This window comes from Erpetoichthys calabaricus, chromosome 12 (genome assembly GCF_900747795.2).
Source record: "Erpetoichthys calabaricus chromosome 12, fErpCal1.3, whole genome shotgun sequence".
NCBI classification, from domain to species: domain Eukaryota; kingdom Metazoa; phylum Chordata; class Cladistia; order Polypteriformes; family Polypteridae; genus Erpetoichthys; species Erpetoichthys calabaricus.
The window spans coordinates 17,296,707-17,314,744 of record NC_041405.2 but is presented as its reverse complement, the minus strand read 5'-3'; the positions used below and the strand labels follow the sequence as shown (position 1 = coordinate 17,314,744).

The following is an 18,038-nucleotide window of genomic DNA, read 5'->3' as shown; positions in this document are numbered from 1 at the left end:
GGAAAGACTTTTCTGATGGTCACTGATTACTTTTCTGCATATCCTGAAGTGTGTGCATTGAATACTACCAACAGTGAAACAGTAATAAAATGTCTGAAAGCTGTTTTTTCCAGATATGGTGTGCCAAATGTAGTTTTTAGTGACAATGGGCCACAATTTACAAGTCTTCACTTCAAGAACTTTGCAAAAGAATGGGACTTTGTACATCAAACGTCAAGTCCAAATTATCCTCAATCTAATGGACTGGTAGAAAGGTCAATTCAAACAATTAAACATCTTATGAAGAAATCAAAAGAGAGTGGAAGTGATTTTTACAAAAGCCTTCTAATATATCGGAGTACACCACTTGAACATGGAGCTTCACCAGCACAGCTGCTCATGGGACGAAGACTACGATCAAACCTTCCAATGAAGCAGACTCTGCTAAAATCTGGAATGGAAGATAAAGTGCGAAAAGTGAAAGAAAACATAAACAGAAAACAAAAAATATACTTTGACAGAGGAACCAGAATTCTCCCAGAACTGGAAATAGGAGAGGAGGTTAGAATAAAGGACAGTTCAACAAAAACATGGAATCTGCAAGGAGCAGTTAAGGAACAAATAGACCCTAGATCATATATTGTTGAAACAAGCGATGGTACGGTGCTTAGAAGAAATCGACGAGATATAGTCGTGGATAAAACATCAAAAGAACCTTCAAAAGTAAGCACTGAAACAGTAGAAATGACCACATCAACCAGCAGAATGTCAGAATCGGGCAGAGATTCAAGTGAGACTCTTAGAAGATCATCGAGAGTGAAACAACCACCAACAAGACTGATAGAGACCTGCTAAATGTTAATAAGTTTGTGGGACTCTTAGACCAGCACTCGTAAGAATATAATGTATATAGTTGTCAGTTGTTACTGAAAATAGCCTTGATGTTTGTAACAAATGAAAATCCTATCTAGGTGTTGTTAACTGAACAAATAGAATATTGTATTATTAGTATGATTATAAAAAAAAAAAAAAAAAAAAGGAAGATGTCAAGATAAGTAATTGTTAAACACTTCCTTATATGAAAGTTGATGTTAACTTCTTGTAATTGAGGGATGATCCCTAACTGGCAGGAGAGACATGGCGGTTGTAAGAAAGATGGCTGACCTGTAAATGAACCACTAGAGTAATTCATTAGTAAAGACTTTATTTAAATAAATCTTTCTGTGTTACTTTCAACTGCATTAAAGTCACATATTACAGAACCCAAAGAACATGACACTCAGGACTGAGGTTTGCAAACACTGATCTATGCTGTTACTAAACTGTGAAAAATAAATACATTTTACAGTATAAAATTTAAAATTTCCACAAGATTACTTAAGTTTCAGTCATGTAGTATTTATAACATAGATACATGTTTAAGATTTTATCTTAAGTTTGTAGCATCTTTTGGTAAGAAAAAGTAAAAAGTGTGAAAGCCTCACAGAAGCATAACTAAGATACTATTGTGTCACGCGTATGTGCATAGGAGACAGTTTAAGGGTGCTGGTGATCAGGGCCATCTTAACAGCATTTTAGGCCCGCGGGCAGAGCAGTGCACTGGGGCTCCAAACTACACAACCACTCACAGGAATAAAAATGTAAATGGTTGATAAAATTAAAGATATATTTATTGTATTGATACTTCCAACAAAATCAGTGTTTAAACATTAAAGAACATGCTGTACAGCAAAGATTAATCAACACAAAACGTTTGAACAATATAACATGAGCCTTGAAATGATACTCAATTGGTAAACTATACAGACGGAGATGTCGCAGTATGAAATTGCTATGTTTGAACACAAACATTTGTGAAATTTCTTTGCAGAGAATTGAATTAAGTGACATTAACATATGTACTTTTACATTGTGTAATGCGTGAGATCCGTACACATACATGTGAGGTGGCAGAGGCGAATGCCAATGTTGACGTGTAACACAATAACAAATATTTACAGTTTAGTATAGTATTTATTTATTGACAGCAAGTCACAACATACATAGATTAGCATGGAGCCCCTATGCTTGTGGGGCCCATGGGCAACTGTCCAGTGTGCCCATGCATTAAGACGGCCCTGCTGGTGATGGTAATTCTCCACCTCCCCAGGTGATGGTGCTTTATGATAACACCTTTTCTTTTCTTCCCCCTGCAGACCAGAAGATTGGCTGCTTTTCCATCACTTACATCACTTCCTGTGTCTGACTGCCTGGACCCGCCTCTTCCTGCCTGAAATCATCATAACTGGAAGAGCCACCATCTTGATCAGTCAGAACGAGACTCTCATCTGAAAAGACGTTCTGTTTAATGTAATTTACTTGCGTTTTATTCATTTGAAGTCTCACTTTTACAGGGTTTGCCTACAGGAGCCCCAACATTCCTTATTGTCAGTGCTATTACAAATGAAAATCCCACTTCTTTAGTTTTCTAAGAATATTGTTTTCCTTATTTATTGAATTAATAGTAGGGACAAAAATTTATTTTTTATCATTTTTTATTATAATACACTCATTATGGATCATTAGAACAGACATAATACATTTCATTCACATCCTCCCCAGCAGCCAAATAAATATGAAAGCAAAATCTGTAAGACTGAAATAGAAACGGTTATGTTAGGTGACATTGGTGATACTAACTTTGCACTGGAGATGCATTCTCTACATGTAATTCAGTCTACATTTTATAGACAAGCATTAACTTCATTTAAAAGCTCTATTAAAAAAAAAATAATTTCTATTTTCATTGTCTTCTGAATATATGAGGTTTTTTTAAAAGTATTATTTGTTAATCACAAAATACAAACTTAAACACATTACACTAAAATGCCTCATCTAATAGTGTCCCCTTCTCACCTTTAAACTTCTCAAAATTATTTTTTTTCTCTAGCAGAAATAAACCTTAGAAGCTAAAGCCCACAAGAAACAGTCATGAAACATAATGTCAACTCCCACTAGAAGTGCCCAGATTGTGTTTTTGCCCGACCATGATTTTGTTCACTTGCTATGTTTTCCATCTCCCTAATTGTATCTTTTGCAAAATCCATAATGTCACTAAATGTGGCTTTCACTGTATCCACTGGACCATCTGACTTGAGAGCAGCATTTACCCCTGTGGCGGCGCCAATCACTCCTCCGAGAGTTGCAGCAGCACCAGCAGTAACACCAAGTGCAATTAAAACATCTTCACTCTCAGGGCCTGCAGCTACTATCAAACTGCCAGCTAACTTTATAAATCTTAAAGCCAGCCTGGCAGCTGTGAATAAACCCATCAAGGCACCAAGCAGCAGTCCAGTTGGCACAGCAGCCATCAGGTTCAAAATCTTCTTCAGGCCTCTTCTCCACCTCTTTTCTGCCAGTTCCTTCATTTCTTTTTCTGAATTCTCTTTCAATGACTGCAATTTCTTCCACTCAGGTCCTGACTTCTGGCCTCCTTGAGAAATGTACCTCTCCTCTTGTTCCATGATGTCTTTCTTACTCTGCTGAAGCCTTTCCTCTTCCTTGAGAATGTCTTCCTGTTCTTTCTGCAGCTGTTTATCTTCCTCCATTATAATCTCTTCTTGAGCCTTTTGAAATTCCTCCTCCACTTTCTGATACAATTCATTTGTGCAGTACTGCCCTCCATTGAGAGCCACCATATTCTCAATCTTTGTCAACAGCTCAGTAACCTGCTGGTGGTCTGCTGTGTTTCTGTTATTGATGCTGTGGTACCTGTTGCCACACATCTGAACCAGCTCTCTGAGATGTTCATTATCAGCTATGAAGTCCTCAATTTTCATGTTATTATCCAGCTTATCTTTGTGAGTGAAGAGAACCATGGCATATTTTGGTGCACTGTCTGATAGGAGCTCTTGGATCTTCATCGCAACATCTCTCTCTTCTTGTGTGAATCTGCGAACAGGAATCACCACCAGGAAGACATGCGGCCCAGGAGAAGAGAGAAGCATGCACTGCAAGATCTCAGTTTTCACCTCCTCTTCTGAAAGCTCAGTATCAAAGAACCCTGGGGTGTCAATCACAGTAATGGTTTTGCCATTCACAATGGCTGTCCCTTTTTGACATTGCTTTGTGATTGAGCGGGACCTTTGAGCAGACTTAAACTCAACCGTGCCCAGGAGATTGTTTCCTGTTGCACTTTTGCCAACTCCTGTCTTCCCAAGGAGCACCACACATAACTCACAGGATGGTGAACTGAGTTGTATGTTTGCATCTCCTGTTAATAAAAAATAATAAAATTGAAAAAAAAAAAATATATATATATAATGAGCTCTATTTATACAAATGTACAAGTTCACAGGTAAAATACAATTAGAAATGTAAAAATTTTTAATTACATAATGCATACACAGGCACTGTTTGAATGAACAGGAAATAAAATAGATTGAAACTGGTCTACAATAAATGGATCCCAGCACTGTCTGTCCAATTAATTAACTAACAGCAGAGGAGAGGAAACTAAAAGCTCCAGTCAGCAGCATCTCTGGAGAAACGTAACCTCTATAGGGTCTGCGGTCAAGTATAACAAAACAACATCAGACCCACTCAGAGTCCGGGAGACCTCGGCTAATTTTCTGCCTATTCCCGCTTGGCCATTCTGCAGTACTGGGAGATTTTAGAACATTAGAACACTCTAGATGAGAACAGGCCATTCAGACCAACAAAGCTCACCAGTTCCATCCACTTACTTGTTCCAAAAAAACATCAAGTCGAGTTTTGAAAGTCCCTAAAGTCTTAATAATAATAATAATAATACATTTTATTTATATAGCGCCTTTCCCATGCTCAAGGCACTTACAGAATATAATAAAGAACGATTCATGTCTACCACAGTACTTGGTAGCTTATTCCAAGTGTGTCTGTCCATGTCTGTCGTTTCTTTGTGTAAAGAAAAACTTCCTAATGTTTCTACAAAATTTACCCTTCACAAGTTTCCAACTGTGTCCCCGTGTTCTTGATGAACTCATTTTAAAATAACAGTCTCAATCCACTGGACTAATTCCCTTCAAAATTTTAAACCCTTCAATCTTGTCATCTCTTAATCTTCTTTTGCTTAATCTGTAAAGGCTCAGCTCTTTTAATCCATCCATCCATCCATCCATCCATCCATCCATCCATCCATCCATTATCCAAGCCCTATATCCTAACTACAGGGTCACGGGGGTCTGCTGGAGCCAATCCCAGCCAACACAGGGTGCAAGACAGGAAACAAACCCCAGGCAGTGCGCCAGCCCACCGCAGAGCTCTTTTAATCTTCCCTCATAATTCATCCCCTATAGCCCTGGAAGCAGTTCCCTTCATAACTTTAAACACTTCAGTCATGTCACCTTTACATCTTCTTTTGCCTAAACTGAAAAGGCTCAGCTCTTTTAATCTTTCCTCATAATTCAACTCTTGTAGCCCTGGAATAAGCCTAGTTGCTCTTTTCTGGATCTTTCTCTAGTGCTGTTAAGTCATTTTTGTAGCCTGGAGACCAAAACTGCACCCAGTACTCAAAGATGGGGCCTCACCAGAGTGTTATAAAGTTTGAGCAGAACCTCCTGTGACTTGTACTCCACATATTGAGCTATATAACCTCACATTCTGTTAGCCTTCTTAATGGCTTCTGAACACTGTCGGGAAGTCGATAGCATAGAATCCACTATCACTCCTAAATCCTTCTCATAAGGTGCACTCTTGATTTTCCGACCGCCCATTGTGTATTCAAACCTAACATTTTTACTTCCTATGTGTAATTCTTTACATTTACTGATATTAAATTTCATCTGCCACAAATCTGCTTAAGCCTTAATGCTATCCAAGTCCTTTTGTGATGATATAACGGATTCCAAATTATCTACTAATCCACCTATCTTGGTATCATCTGTAAACTTAACCAGCTTGTTACTTATTTTCCTATCGAAATCATTTATATATATATTAAAAATAGCAGCGCCCCTACCACTGAACCCTGCTGGACACCACTCTTAATATTGGCCAATTCTGAAGAGGTTCCTCGCACCATCACCCTCTTCTTCCTGTGGCTGAGCCGATTCTGCACCCATCTAAAAACATCACCCTGAACTCCCACTTCTTTTAATTCAGGTTTTACAACACTTGTTCAGACATAGCTATGGAAAAGATTATTTTTTTGTGTTTGGTCCTTTCCACCAACATGTTATACAGGGTGACTCTTTCTTAAACAAAATTTAGAGCTTCTTTAGAGGCACATTTCTGTCCAGGACTTTTTCTTTCACAAATGCTTCCTTTCTCCTCTGTCTGTTTATACCTGTAGGGAATGTTAAAGTGTGGTGGAGGTTTCTTGTGATTTGTTCAGAATGATCTTTTGCAGAACAAAGTTAGCAACCTGCAAAACACTTTGAATGCCAATGTACTGTAAGCATGTTGAATATTAGCGCCCCCTGGTGACTGAAATGCATAGAGCTTTAAAGAGGAAAAAAACAAAACCAAAACAAGCAACTAAGGCCAAATCTACAGGGGCACGTGATGCTTAGTTACTGAGTGATACATTTTTAAAAGTTTTCAGTTCCTTTTGAATCGTCCTTTGTTTTATTGTATTCAATTGCTTTGTGTCTAATAATTGCCATCAGAATGGAGTGTTGGAAATGAAGCCTAGTAACTGACAGGATTCTAAATCGACTACAAGTTAATTAGTGTGTCCCCTCCAGATTGTTTCTATTGAATTATGCTGGATTCCATTTGAAGTGGGGAATCAAAATTTCCAACTTCCTAAAAAGAATTTTCAGCTGGAACATCTCCTTACGGGCTGGTCTCTCTTGTTCGAATTTATGTGACTTCAGATCATAATACAAATCCAAAATGAAAGCTGTAGTGAAAGCAATTGCATTATACTGTTTATTAGCACTTCTGTCTATTTGTGTCTCATTAAATCAGCCGTACACACAGTGCTGTCCGTTGACATGCTGCATAAAATACTGCACAGTGCAATGTTATCAACTGCTATTCATTCCAATGGTGCAAGCCTAAGAAAAGTTTTCCAGGAGGCATCCAAAGTGGTTTTCCAAATGTTTTACTAGAATGAGATCAACTCGGGGGAAACATCATCCTCAGGTCTGTTATTCAATTTCCAAGGTAAATGGAACGCAGCATTATTTGGTGTTCACCTCATCCTTGCATCGGGTTATTAGTATCATGAGAATGGATCCATAGTGGCGATGACTATAATATAAAAATCCATCCTGCTGACTTTTCTGATTCTGTGAGCAGTTCTTATTTTGTAGACATAACTGAAAGTAAAACAGAAAATAACTTCTGGAATGTAGTTTCAGTCATGTGAAGGTCTGTCTAAATGTGCGTGCTCTGGTAAAAATAAATGATGCTTCATTGTTGGTTTTTTTTTAATATAATGTTGGTTTTTACTACTTGTGAAAAACGCAGCACATTGTCAAGCTCATTTCTTTTAACACAACGGTTTGTATTGTTTCTTGTTTTGAATAAACACCGACTGCCCCTTTTAACATTAAGGACAACACCTCAAAAAATCACGACTTAATCAGACTCAACAACTTCTTGTGGAAGTGCTGAAATATTCTGAAATGTTATGTTGATGGGGCAAAGGTTTAAAAACCAAAAGATACACAAAACTTGAAAGGAAAACAGTAAACCCCTGGTCCAAAGAAAATAAAACAAGACTTTTTAGATATTCAAACAATTTTCAAATGAGATTGACAAATAACAGTAATAATTAAATTAAACAAATCAGAACATCCTGTGATGAGATTCTGACACTGAACAAACTGTCTTTCATGTGCCATGGTGTTTGGCATTAATGCTAAATCATTACTTACCATTAAATCATGTTGCGCAGACGGGAAACACTGAATTTAACACTCACAGCTCCAGCACTCCAAGGTTCAGATCGTGATTTGTGGAATCCACACCTCCTCGCCATGTCTGCATGGGTTTTGCTACTACATCTCAAAACGGTGAATTTTAAGTTATGTGGAAAGTGTAAATTAGCTGTTAGATAGGGTTATGTGATGGGCCAGCACACTCTCTGGGGTGGTCTCCTGCTATTATTGGACTACAAAAAATATAAAAATGCATACTTTGTAGTTCTGCGGTGGACTGGCACCCTGCCCAGGATTGTTTCCTGCCTTGTGCCCTGTGTTGGCTGGGATTGGCTCCGGCAGACCCCCGTGACCCTGTGTTCGGATTCAGCGGGTTGGACAATGGATGGATGGATACTTTGTAGTTTATAATAAGAATTGAAAATGGCTGTCAGTTTTTGCCTAAAGCAATTACTGAAAAACGTTAAGCTTAGTATTTACTAAATACAAAATGCAGTGATACTGCTAAATTTAGCTATATTTACCTGGGAGGAATTGTGTAATACTGCGGTGGGTTGGCACCCTGCCCAGGATTGTTTCCTGCCTTGTGCCCTGTGTTGGCTGGGATTGGCTCCAGAAGACCCCCGTGACCCTGTGTTTGGATTCAGCGGGTTGGAAAATGGATGGATGGATGGATGTAATTGTGTAATATATCAACATTAAGTGTTTTAGTGTTGTCCTTGCCGCATTGTGTTCCTTTTAACGTTTTGGCGGATGCCGTGCCTGAACAGATTAATAAATATAAATGTCACGATGCTGAAGAGTTAAGTAATAACGTACAGGTCTGACCCTGATGTCGATGTGTTAAGAGGGCAATAATAATAATAATAATAATAATAATAATAATAATAATGGGCAGATTGGTTTTGCGTCTAGGTGTGGTTCTTTCCTTGCACTAGATGCTTTCGCTTTAGTACCCCGCCACTCCTAGACCCTGGACCGATTAAGAAAGTTTAAAGATGATATAAGATTGTGTTTTCGATTCCTTGTTAGTATTAAAAAATGATCGTTCAGCCCAAACTACGAAATGTAGAAGAAGAAAAAAAACTTGCCTTCATTTCTCTCGGCCATAACTTCTTCCTACTTTGCCTCTTTACAGATCGTCGGCGACTTTTCCGCTTTGATGTTGAAAACAGCAGCGATCCCCCGGTCGTTTCTCGTTTTAATAGCAGAGAGGAGCTTTTTAACCACAGTAACAGACCACAGAGTCAAACCGAAGCGGATTTGAATTTTTCCAATTGGTTATATTTTCTACAACGCTACTGAATAAATGAAGGCAAGCGTCTTGTTCGTCAGAGGCGCTCAGATCGAAAGGATATTTCAGCAGTATTGCAAATTTGACACGATCAAAAACCTTTGCAATTTATGGGTTTGCTTTCTTTTACAGCGAAATTTACATTTTTATTTATTTATTTATTTTCTTTTTAAAGTACAGCAGATAGATAGATAGATAGATAGATAGATAGATAGATAGATAGATAGATAGATAGATAGATAGATAGATAGATAGATAGATAGATAGATAGATACTTTATTAATCCCAAGGGGAAATTCACATACTCCAGCAGCAGCATACTGATAAAAAACAATAAATTAAAGAGTGATAAAAAAAATGCAGGTACAACAGACAATAACATTGTATAATACAGCAGCCTTTATTGCTATTATGTTTCTCTTTTAATTCTTTTCGCATAAGTGGATTACCTTTTCAAAAGTGCAAGTGGTATGGCTACTGCTGATAGATGGATATTTAGTTTTTTTCCGTTCATACCTGTTGGTATTCATCGTGATCTATTAGAATTAATAAAATATTTGGAAGGAAACTGAAGAGGAAAAAGTGAATTAATTATAATAATTCATTTTAAAAATCAAATCTTTTGGATGATATCCTTGGAAAGCAAACATGATAATATCTGTGCTATAAGAAAAACCTGACGTGGTAGAATTAAAACACAAATAATCCATGAAAATTAAATAATCCATTACTGGCTCAGATTGGTTTCTAAGTAAGCGACTGAGATGGAACAAAAATTTACAGCCACTGCAGCCTTCCAGGTCCAACGATGGTCACCACTGAGCTAAGATGTGCAGGGTTGGTAAATCAGTGGTCCAAACTGGCCTCTGTGCCAGTTTGAGTTTGGCTGTGGCCATCGGTAGTCTCTGGGATTGACTGGCTCTCTGTTCAGGGTTACCTAATTTGTAGTCATTGCTGCACAGCTTAGTTCATGTGTCCTGCAAAGGTGACACTGAATTGAATTAGAATGTTATTATGTTATATAATACTTAATTCTTGCACAATCTTTAACTTTGTAAGTGGATTAAAAGCAAATGAATGTATATTTTCTTCTTTAAAAGTGCTATTCTTATCTCTATTCATTTCACTTGTATTCTCCCAAACAAATCGAATTGCATATCTTAGAAATGTGATCTATAAATAACAGTAGTTTCACTACTACTATAATATAGGTAAAATCCATCCATCCACCCATTGTCTCCCGCTTATCCGAGGTCGGGTCGCGGGGGCAGCAGCTTGAGCAGAGATGCCCAGACTTCCCTCTCCCCGGCCACTTCTTCTAGCTCTTCCGGGAGAATCCCAAGGCGTTCCCAGGCCAGTCGAGAGACATAGTCCCTCCAGCGTGTCCTGGCTCTTCCCCGGGGCCTCCTCCCGGTTAGACGTGCCCGGAACACCTCACCAGGTAGGCGTCCAGGAGGCATCCTGATCAGATGCCCGAGCCACCTCATCTGACTCCTCTCGATGCGGAGGAGCAGCGGCTCTACTCTGAGCCCCTCCTGGATGACTGAGCTTCTCACCCTATCTTTAAGGGAGAGCCCAGACACCCTGCAGAGGAAACTCATTTCGGCCGCTTGTATTCACGATCTCGTTCTTTCGGTCACTACCCATAGCTCATGACCATAGGTGTGGGTAGGAACATAGATCGACCGGTAAATTGAGAGCTTTGCCTTATGGCTCAGCTCCTTTTTCACCACGACAGACCGATGCAGAGCCTGCATTACTGCGGATGCCGCACCGATCCGCCTGTCGATCTCACGCTCCATTCTTCCCTCACTCGTGAACAAGACCCCGAGATACTTGAACTCCTCCACTTGGGACAGGATCTCGCTACCAACCCTGAGAGGGCACTCCACCCTTTTCCGGCTGAGGACCATGGTCTCGGATTTGGAGGTGCTGATTCTCATCCCAGCCGCTTCACACTCGGCTACAAACCGATCCAATGAGAGCTGGAGATCACGGCCTGATGAAGCAAACAGGACAACATCATCTGCAAAAAGCAATGACCCAATCCTGAGCCCACCAAACCGGACCCCCTCAACGCCCTGGCTGCGCCTAGAAATTCTGTCCATAAAAGTTATGAACAGAATCGGTGACAAAGGGCAGCCCTGGCGGAGTCCAACTCTCACTGGAAACGGGTTCGACTTACTGCCGGCAATGCGGACCAGGCTCTGGCACCGATCGTACAGGGACCGAACAGCCCTTATCAGGGGGGCCGGTACCCCATACTCTCGGAGTACCCCCCACAGGATTCCCCAAGGGACACGGTCGAATGCCTTTTCCAAGTCCACAAAACACATGTAGACTGGTTGGGCAAACTCCCATGCACCCTCCAGGACCCTGCTAAGGGTACAGAGCTGGTCCACTGTTCTGCGACCAGGACGAAAACCACACTGTTCCTCCTGAATCCGAGGCTCGACTATCCGACGGACCCTCCTCTCCAGGACCCCTGAATAGACTTTTCCAGGGAGGCTGAGGAGTGTGATCCCTCTGTAGTTGGAACACACCCTCCGATCCCCCTTCTTAAAGAGGGGGACCACCACCCCGGTCTGCCAATCCAGAGGCACTGTCCCTGATGTCCATGTGATGTTGCAGAGGCGTGTCAGCCAAGACAGTCCTACAACATCCAGAGCCTTGAGGAACTCCGGGCGTATCTCATCCACCCCCGGGGCCCTGCCACCAAGGAGTTTTTTGACCACCTCGGTGACCTCAGTCCCAGAGATGGGGGAGCCCACCTCTGAGTCCCCAGGCTCTGCTTCCTCATTGGAAGGCATGTTAATGGGATTGAGGAGGTCTTCGAAGTATTCCCCCCACTGACCCACAACATCCCGAGTCGAGGTCAGCAGCGCACCATCCCCACCATATACAGTGTTGACACTGCACTGCTTCCCCTTCCTGAGACGCCGGATGGTGGACCAGAATCTCCTCGAAGCCATCCGAAAGTCATTCTCCATGGCCTCCCCAAACTCCTCCCATGCCCGAGTTTTTGCCTCAGCAACCACCAAAGCCGCATTCCGCTTGGCCTGCCGGTACCTATCAGCTGCCTCCAGGGTCCCACAGGACAAAAGGGTCCTGTAGGACTCCTTCTTCAGTTTGACGGCATCCTTCACCGCCGGTGTCCACCAACGGGTTCGGGGATTGCCGCCACGACAGGCACCGACCACCTTACGGCCACAGCTCCGGTCAGCTGCCTCAACAATAGAGGCACGGAACATGGCCCATTCGGGCTCAATGTCCCCCAATGTGGTCGAAGTTCTGCCGGAGGTGGGAGTTGAAGCTACTTCTGACAGGGGGCTCTGCCAGACGTTCCCAGCAGACCCTCACAACACGTTTGGGCCTACCACGCCTGACCGGCATCCTCCCCCACCATCGAAGCCAACTCACCACCAGGTGGTGATCAGTTGACAGCTCCGCCCCTCTCTTCACCCGAGTGTCCAAGACATGTGGCCGCAAGTCCGACGACACGACCACAAAGTCGATCATCGAACTGAGGCCTAGGGTGTCCTGGTGCCAAGTGCACATATGAACACCCCTATGCTTGAACATGGTGTTCGTTATGGACAATCCGTGACAAGCACAGAAGTCCAATAACAAAACACCGCTCGGGTTCAGATCGGGGGGGCCATTCCTCCCAATCACACCCTTCCAGGTCTCACTGTCATTGCCCACGTGAGCATTGAAGTCTCCCAGCAGAACGAGGGAGTCCCCAGAAGGTATGCCCTCTGGCACACCCTCCAGGGACTCCAAAAAGGGTGGGTACTCCAAACTGCTGTTCGGTTCATATGCACAAACAACAGTTAGGACCCGTCCCCCCACCCGAAGGCGAAGGGAGGCTACCCTCTCGTCCACTGGGGTAAACCCCAATGTACAGGCTCCAAGTTGGGGGGCAATAAGTATACCCACACCTGCTTGGCGCCTCTCACCGGGGGCAACTCCAGAGTGGTACAGAGTCCAGCCCCTCTCAAGGAGATTGGTTCCAGAGTCGAAGCTGTGCGTCGAGGTGAGTCCGACTATATCTAGCCGGAACCTCTCAACTTCGCACACTAGCTCAGGCTCCTTCCCCTTCATAATTTTACCTATATCCCTCCTTTAGCCGCCACCTTATTGTGGTGGAGGGGTTTGCGTGTCCCAATGATCCTAGGAGCTCTGTTGTCGGGGGCTTTATGCCCCTGGTCGGGCCACCCAAGGCAAACTAGGACCATGATTATGATTATAATTATAATTATAGGTAAAATTATGATTATAATTAGTGACAGGTAAACCTTGTTCAATTTGCCTCGTCTTGAGTGCAGCAAAAGTGTGGAAATGTTTAGGAACTTCACAGAGTTTGGAAAAAGTGCATTAAAGTCAATGGGGAAGGAAAAACTGAACTAGTTTTGAGTGGTCATTAAGTGTGTCAGAGGCTTGGGAAATGATTTTTTGAATATGCTGGATCATATAATACAGCCACAAATGTGACACGAGCTGCTAGACAGCAGTGCTGAGTACTGCACCACTGTGCCTACCTAATATAAAAATAATAAAATGAAATATTAAAACATCCAAAGTTTGTGCAGTGAAAACAGGAAAAGAAAGTATGAAATCATTGAGGTTTGACTCCCACAGTTTTCATAGCTGGTTATCACCCCTCTCGGACCAAAAAGTACATTTTGTTTTTTATTACTTTTCCTTTACACACTTCTTGCTTGATGCTGATGCTACCTAATAAGTGTAATACTGAAGCAGATTAATTCTTCATTCCTTCCTGTTTGCATCAACTGCAGAGCACTATGGGTAACACAAAACTCACCATACTGTGTACAGCCATGACAAAAGGCATAATGCACAGAAAGTTGGTGACTTTTCAGGTGTGCCCGAAGGATATTCCAGTAGTGGCAAACATTGCAGTCAACTGCTAATCATCACCAAAACTGTGTTTAAAAGACAGAGCTGACTGATAGGAGCTGTCACTGTGAGTCACACATTCTGACAGCTAAACAATTCCTACAGGTGTTCCAACTTTTGTTGATTACTTACAAAGTGTTACCTTTTGTGCTTCATCTCCAAATTGAACATAGAAAGGCTATCCCAGTCTTCCAAGACGACAACTGTGGCATGTACAGAGCTGGAACTGTGTGCATTTGGCACAAAGAACATTCTGAAACATTCACACATCTCAACTGGCCCACAAAATCTTCAGATTTAAATCTCATAGAAATTCTCTGGGACTGCATGCAACAAAGAGTGAAAAGCCAGAGGAGTCATTCAATGAACCTGGCCAAACTGTGGGATTTGGTGTTAGAAGAGTGGATGAAAGTTGATGTTGCGTACATCCACAAAGGGGTGTCATCTGCACCAGACAGAATTGCAGCTGTTCTTCAGTCACACAGAGGAGTTACAGTATGTACTAATAGGTAAGATTTAGCCAGAGGCGAATAACTTTTTGTCCGATGAGTTTATTAAAAAGGTAGACTCATGTATTATATACAGGTGACAAACAAGTACATACAATAAGACAGTACCTTGAAGACATGAATACATGACACATTTCCAATTTTATTCTGCATGCACATTTTTTTTACCATGCTAGAAAATCAGTTCTTATTAAATTCACACCTGAATAAGTATTTATAGAAGATTTGGTATACCGCCAACTACTAGGGTCAGTTTTATATGCTTGTGGGACTGACCAATCAGACATTGGCTGTTACAGCTCTGTGATGTCATGTTGGCTTCACCAACCATCATGGGGCACTGGGAAAAAAGTTCCTCTAACTTTGCTGCATGGCTAATTTCAAGGGAAATATTCAGCAAACAAGTTCACCAGTGAACACAGCATATTCACTGTGAAAAATGCTTTGGTTGATCCTACCAATCATCACTATTCAAAACACATTAATATTAGATTATGTTATTTTCATTAAATCTCTAATATATTCTAGTCTAAAATGAGCAATATAATTACTAACTCAATAATAATGACTAAGAAAATTAATCATAGGTCATCGCATATTAAAAAAATTAAATTATGCTTTCTTACATACACAGTAGATTCAAAACATATTCAGATGCCTTCACTTTCTGGGCTTTGTTGTGTTGTAGATTTAATTTTAAATGGATACATTTTTGCCCATCACTTTACACTCAGCAACCCATAATGAGAAAGTGAAAACATGTTTTCAGAAAGGTTTGTAAATGTATTAAAATCAAAAGCTGAAATCTCTCCTTCCTATAAGTATTCAGACCCTTTGCTGTGGCACTCTAAATTGTGATCAGTTGCATCCTGTTTGCTCTAATACTTCTTGAGATGTATCTAGAACTTGATTGATAACAGCATTTAAAAAGGCACACAGCTGTGTAAGTAAGACCCCGCAATTCGCACTGCATGTCAAGACAAAAAACAGACCAAGGAATCCAAAGAACTCTCTGTAGACCTGTGTGATCAAATTGTAGTGAGGCATAGATCAGGGAATGAGGATAAACCATTTCTAAAGCTCTAGGGGTTTTTCACAATCACAGTGGTCTCAATGATTGTGAAATAAAAGACATTTAAAACCACTAGGACTAGGACTAGGACTAGGACTGAGTAACTGGGTAAGGAGGGGTTTGATCATGGAGAGGATTAAAGACCTAATAGTCAGTTTAACAGAGTTTCAGAAGTCCTCTGCTGAGATGAGAGAACCTGTCAGAACGACAATCATCTCAGCAGCACTCCATCAATCAGGAGATTATAGTAGAGTGGCTTGATGGATGCTTCTCTTAACTAAAAGGCACACAACAGTTTAAGACTCTGAGACTACGAGGAAAAAGATTTTCCGGTCTGATGAGACAAAAGCTTTGAATATTTCCAGAAACACAGTGACCTCAGTATTTGTAAAACTGAAGAAGTTAGAAATCACCAGGACTTTTTCTAGAGTTGGCCATCCTGCCAAACCGAGTAACCATGAAAGAAGGGCCTTGGCCTTTGAGGTGACTAAGAACCCAATAGTCACTTAGACAAAGCTTAAGAATATTTTGGAAGGACAACCATTTATGCAGCACTCCATTAAGCAGGTGTTTATGGAAGAGTGGCTAGACAGAAGTCCCTCTTGAGTAAAAGCTATATATAATAGCTCACTTGGAGTTGGCCAGGTGGCATTTAAAATTCTCTAAGAGCTTGAAGGAAAAGATTGTCTGGTCTGATGAGACAAAAATTGAACACTTTGGACACAACTCCAAGTACTATTTCTGGCAAAGAATAGGCAGTGCTCATCAACTGCCTAACCCTATAGTGATGTATGATGGTGACAGGGACAGGGAGATAGAATCGAGGGAAGGATGAATGTAGCTAGATACAATGATGTCCTTGAAGAAAACCTACTCCAGAGTGCGTGTAACCTCAGACGGAGATGACAGTCCTCACTTCAGCATGAAAATGATACAAAGTATACAGCCAAGACAACACACTGGAGTGGCATCGGGACAAGTATCTGACTGTCCTTGCATGACCTACCTAAACTCAGACTTAAACCCCATAGAAGGATGGTAGTTTACAGACACTTCCCACCCAGTCTCACAGAGCAGGATCCGCCAGGAAGAATGGCAGATAATATTGACAATACATTTTTATATTTTCCCTGCTTAATTTTTTTCTGCATTTATTTAATCAATATGAATTATAATTATTATAATTAATACGTTTATCTTTATATATAATCTTCATTTGGATCTTGATCTTTGTTTGTCCGCGAATTCACTGCCTTGTGTGGTGTTCCTGCTGTGTTCAGTAGAGGGCAGTAGTGATGGAGGAGGAGAGGAAGTGAGGTGGAGGATCGTTGGATGAGGTTGGAGGGTGGTGATTAAAGAGGATTGAACTAAAGGAGACTACGTGCTGTTTGTACTGGCTGAATACACAACACCTTGGTTGTTACTTTTGTTTACAAACACTGTTGATAGCACTCTTTGTGTTTAGATCTGACGTCGACACCGTGCTTTGTGTTTAGATCTGGCGTCGACACCTGCTTCGTTGTTGAGACTGTGGTTTTTTGTGTTTCTATTGACCGTCGTTGGCAGCACTTTGTCCAAATCGAATGTTCACCCACTTCTTGGAGTCGGCAGTCAGAGTATATAAGTTAGGCACACTTCTGTGATTTTCCATCAGTCGGCGTTTGGAGTTCAAGAAAGAAGCATTGCCTCTTCCTTACTCTTTGGATTGCCACAAAGCAACCTGCGAGATTGGAGAAAGGTTGAGAAGAGATCATGACAGGAAATGACAGCGTCATGAAAACGAGACGGACTGTTAACGGAGAGAAGCAGAAATGCTCCTCCACCACCACATAATTACTATTTGGACAGTGATTCCGAGTAGGCTGTTCCTATCAAATCAGTGTCCAAGGGTTTTGTTTTCTAATTTTGTTTCCCTTATAAAAAATCATAATGCTGTGCGACGAAGGGCCCAGTTCACGACTTTTAAACAGGCAGCACTTCACAGACAACTTTAACACGCGCAACGTAGTTGGGCGCACATGGCTAGTTAATATATAATATATATATAATGTAATTAATAATTATTTATTGTAATACAGTTATTAAAGATCTTTAAAAAAAGAATGCATTTTGTTCAGATTCCGTTACCCACAAGCCAAAGATATAATGTATTAGAGTATTAGAGTAAAAACTACAAGACACAAATTGGAATGGTTGTGTTAAGGAACATCAATGATGGTGACTTTGACTTGTTGTTCCTGAGACAAATTTTCTACATGCAATTCACTGCCTACCTTTTAAACAGAAAGGGTTAACTTAATTTAAAAGCACTATTCAAATATGTGAGGAGATTTAAGTATGAAATATTTTAATTTGTTAATCACAGAATACAAAATTAAAGGCATTACAACAACTAAGTGCCTCACCTAATACTGTCC

At 41.1% G+C, this 18,038-nt stretch overlaps 1 protein-coding gene across 1 annotated transcript in view; it reads right to left on the bottom strand.

Moving 5' to 3' along the window:
• Positions 1-376: 376 nt before the first annotated feature.
• Positions 377-18,038, bottom strand: part of LOC114662318 (uncharacterized) — a 29,397-nt gene continuing 11,735 nt past the window's right edge. Inside the window, exons 3-4 of the mRNA XM_051934908.1 lie at positions 3,129-4,228; positions 377-430 (exon numbers count right to left, since the gene is read on the bottom strand). Coding sequence (XP_051790868.1) covers positions 377-430; positions 3,129-4,228 — 1,154 coding nt within the window. The remainder of the gene's footprint in view (positions 431-3,128; positions 4,229-18,038) is intronic.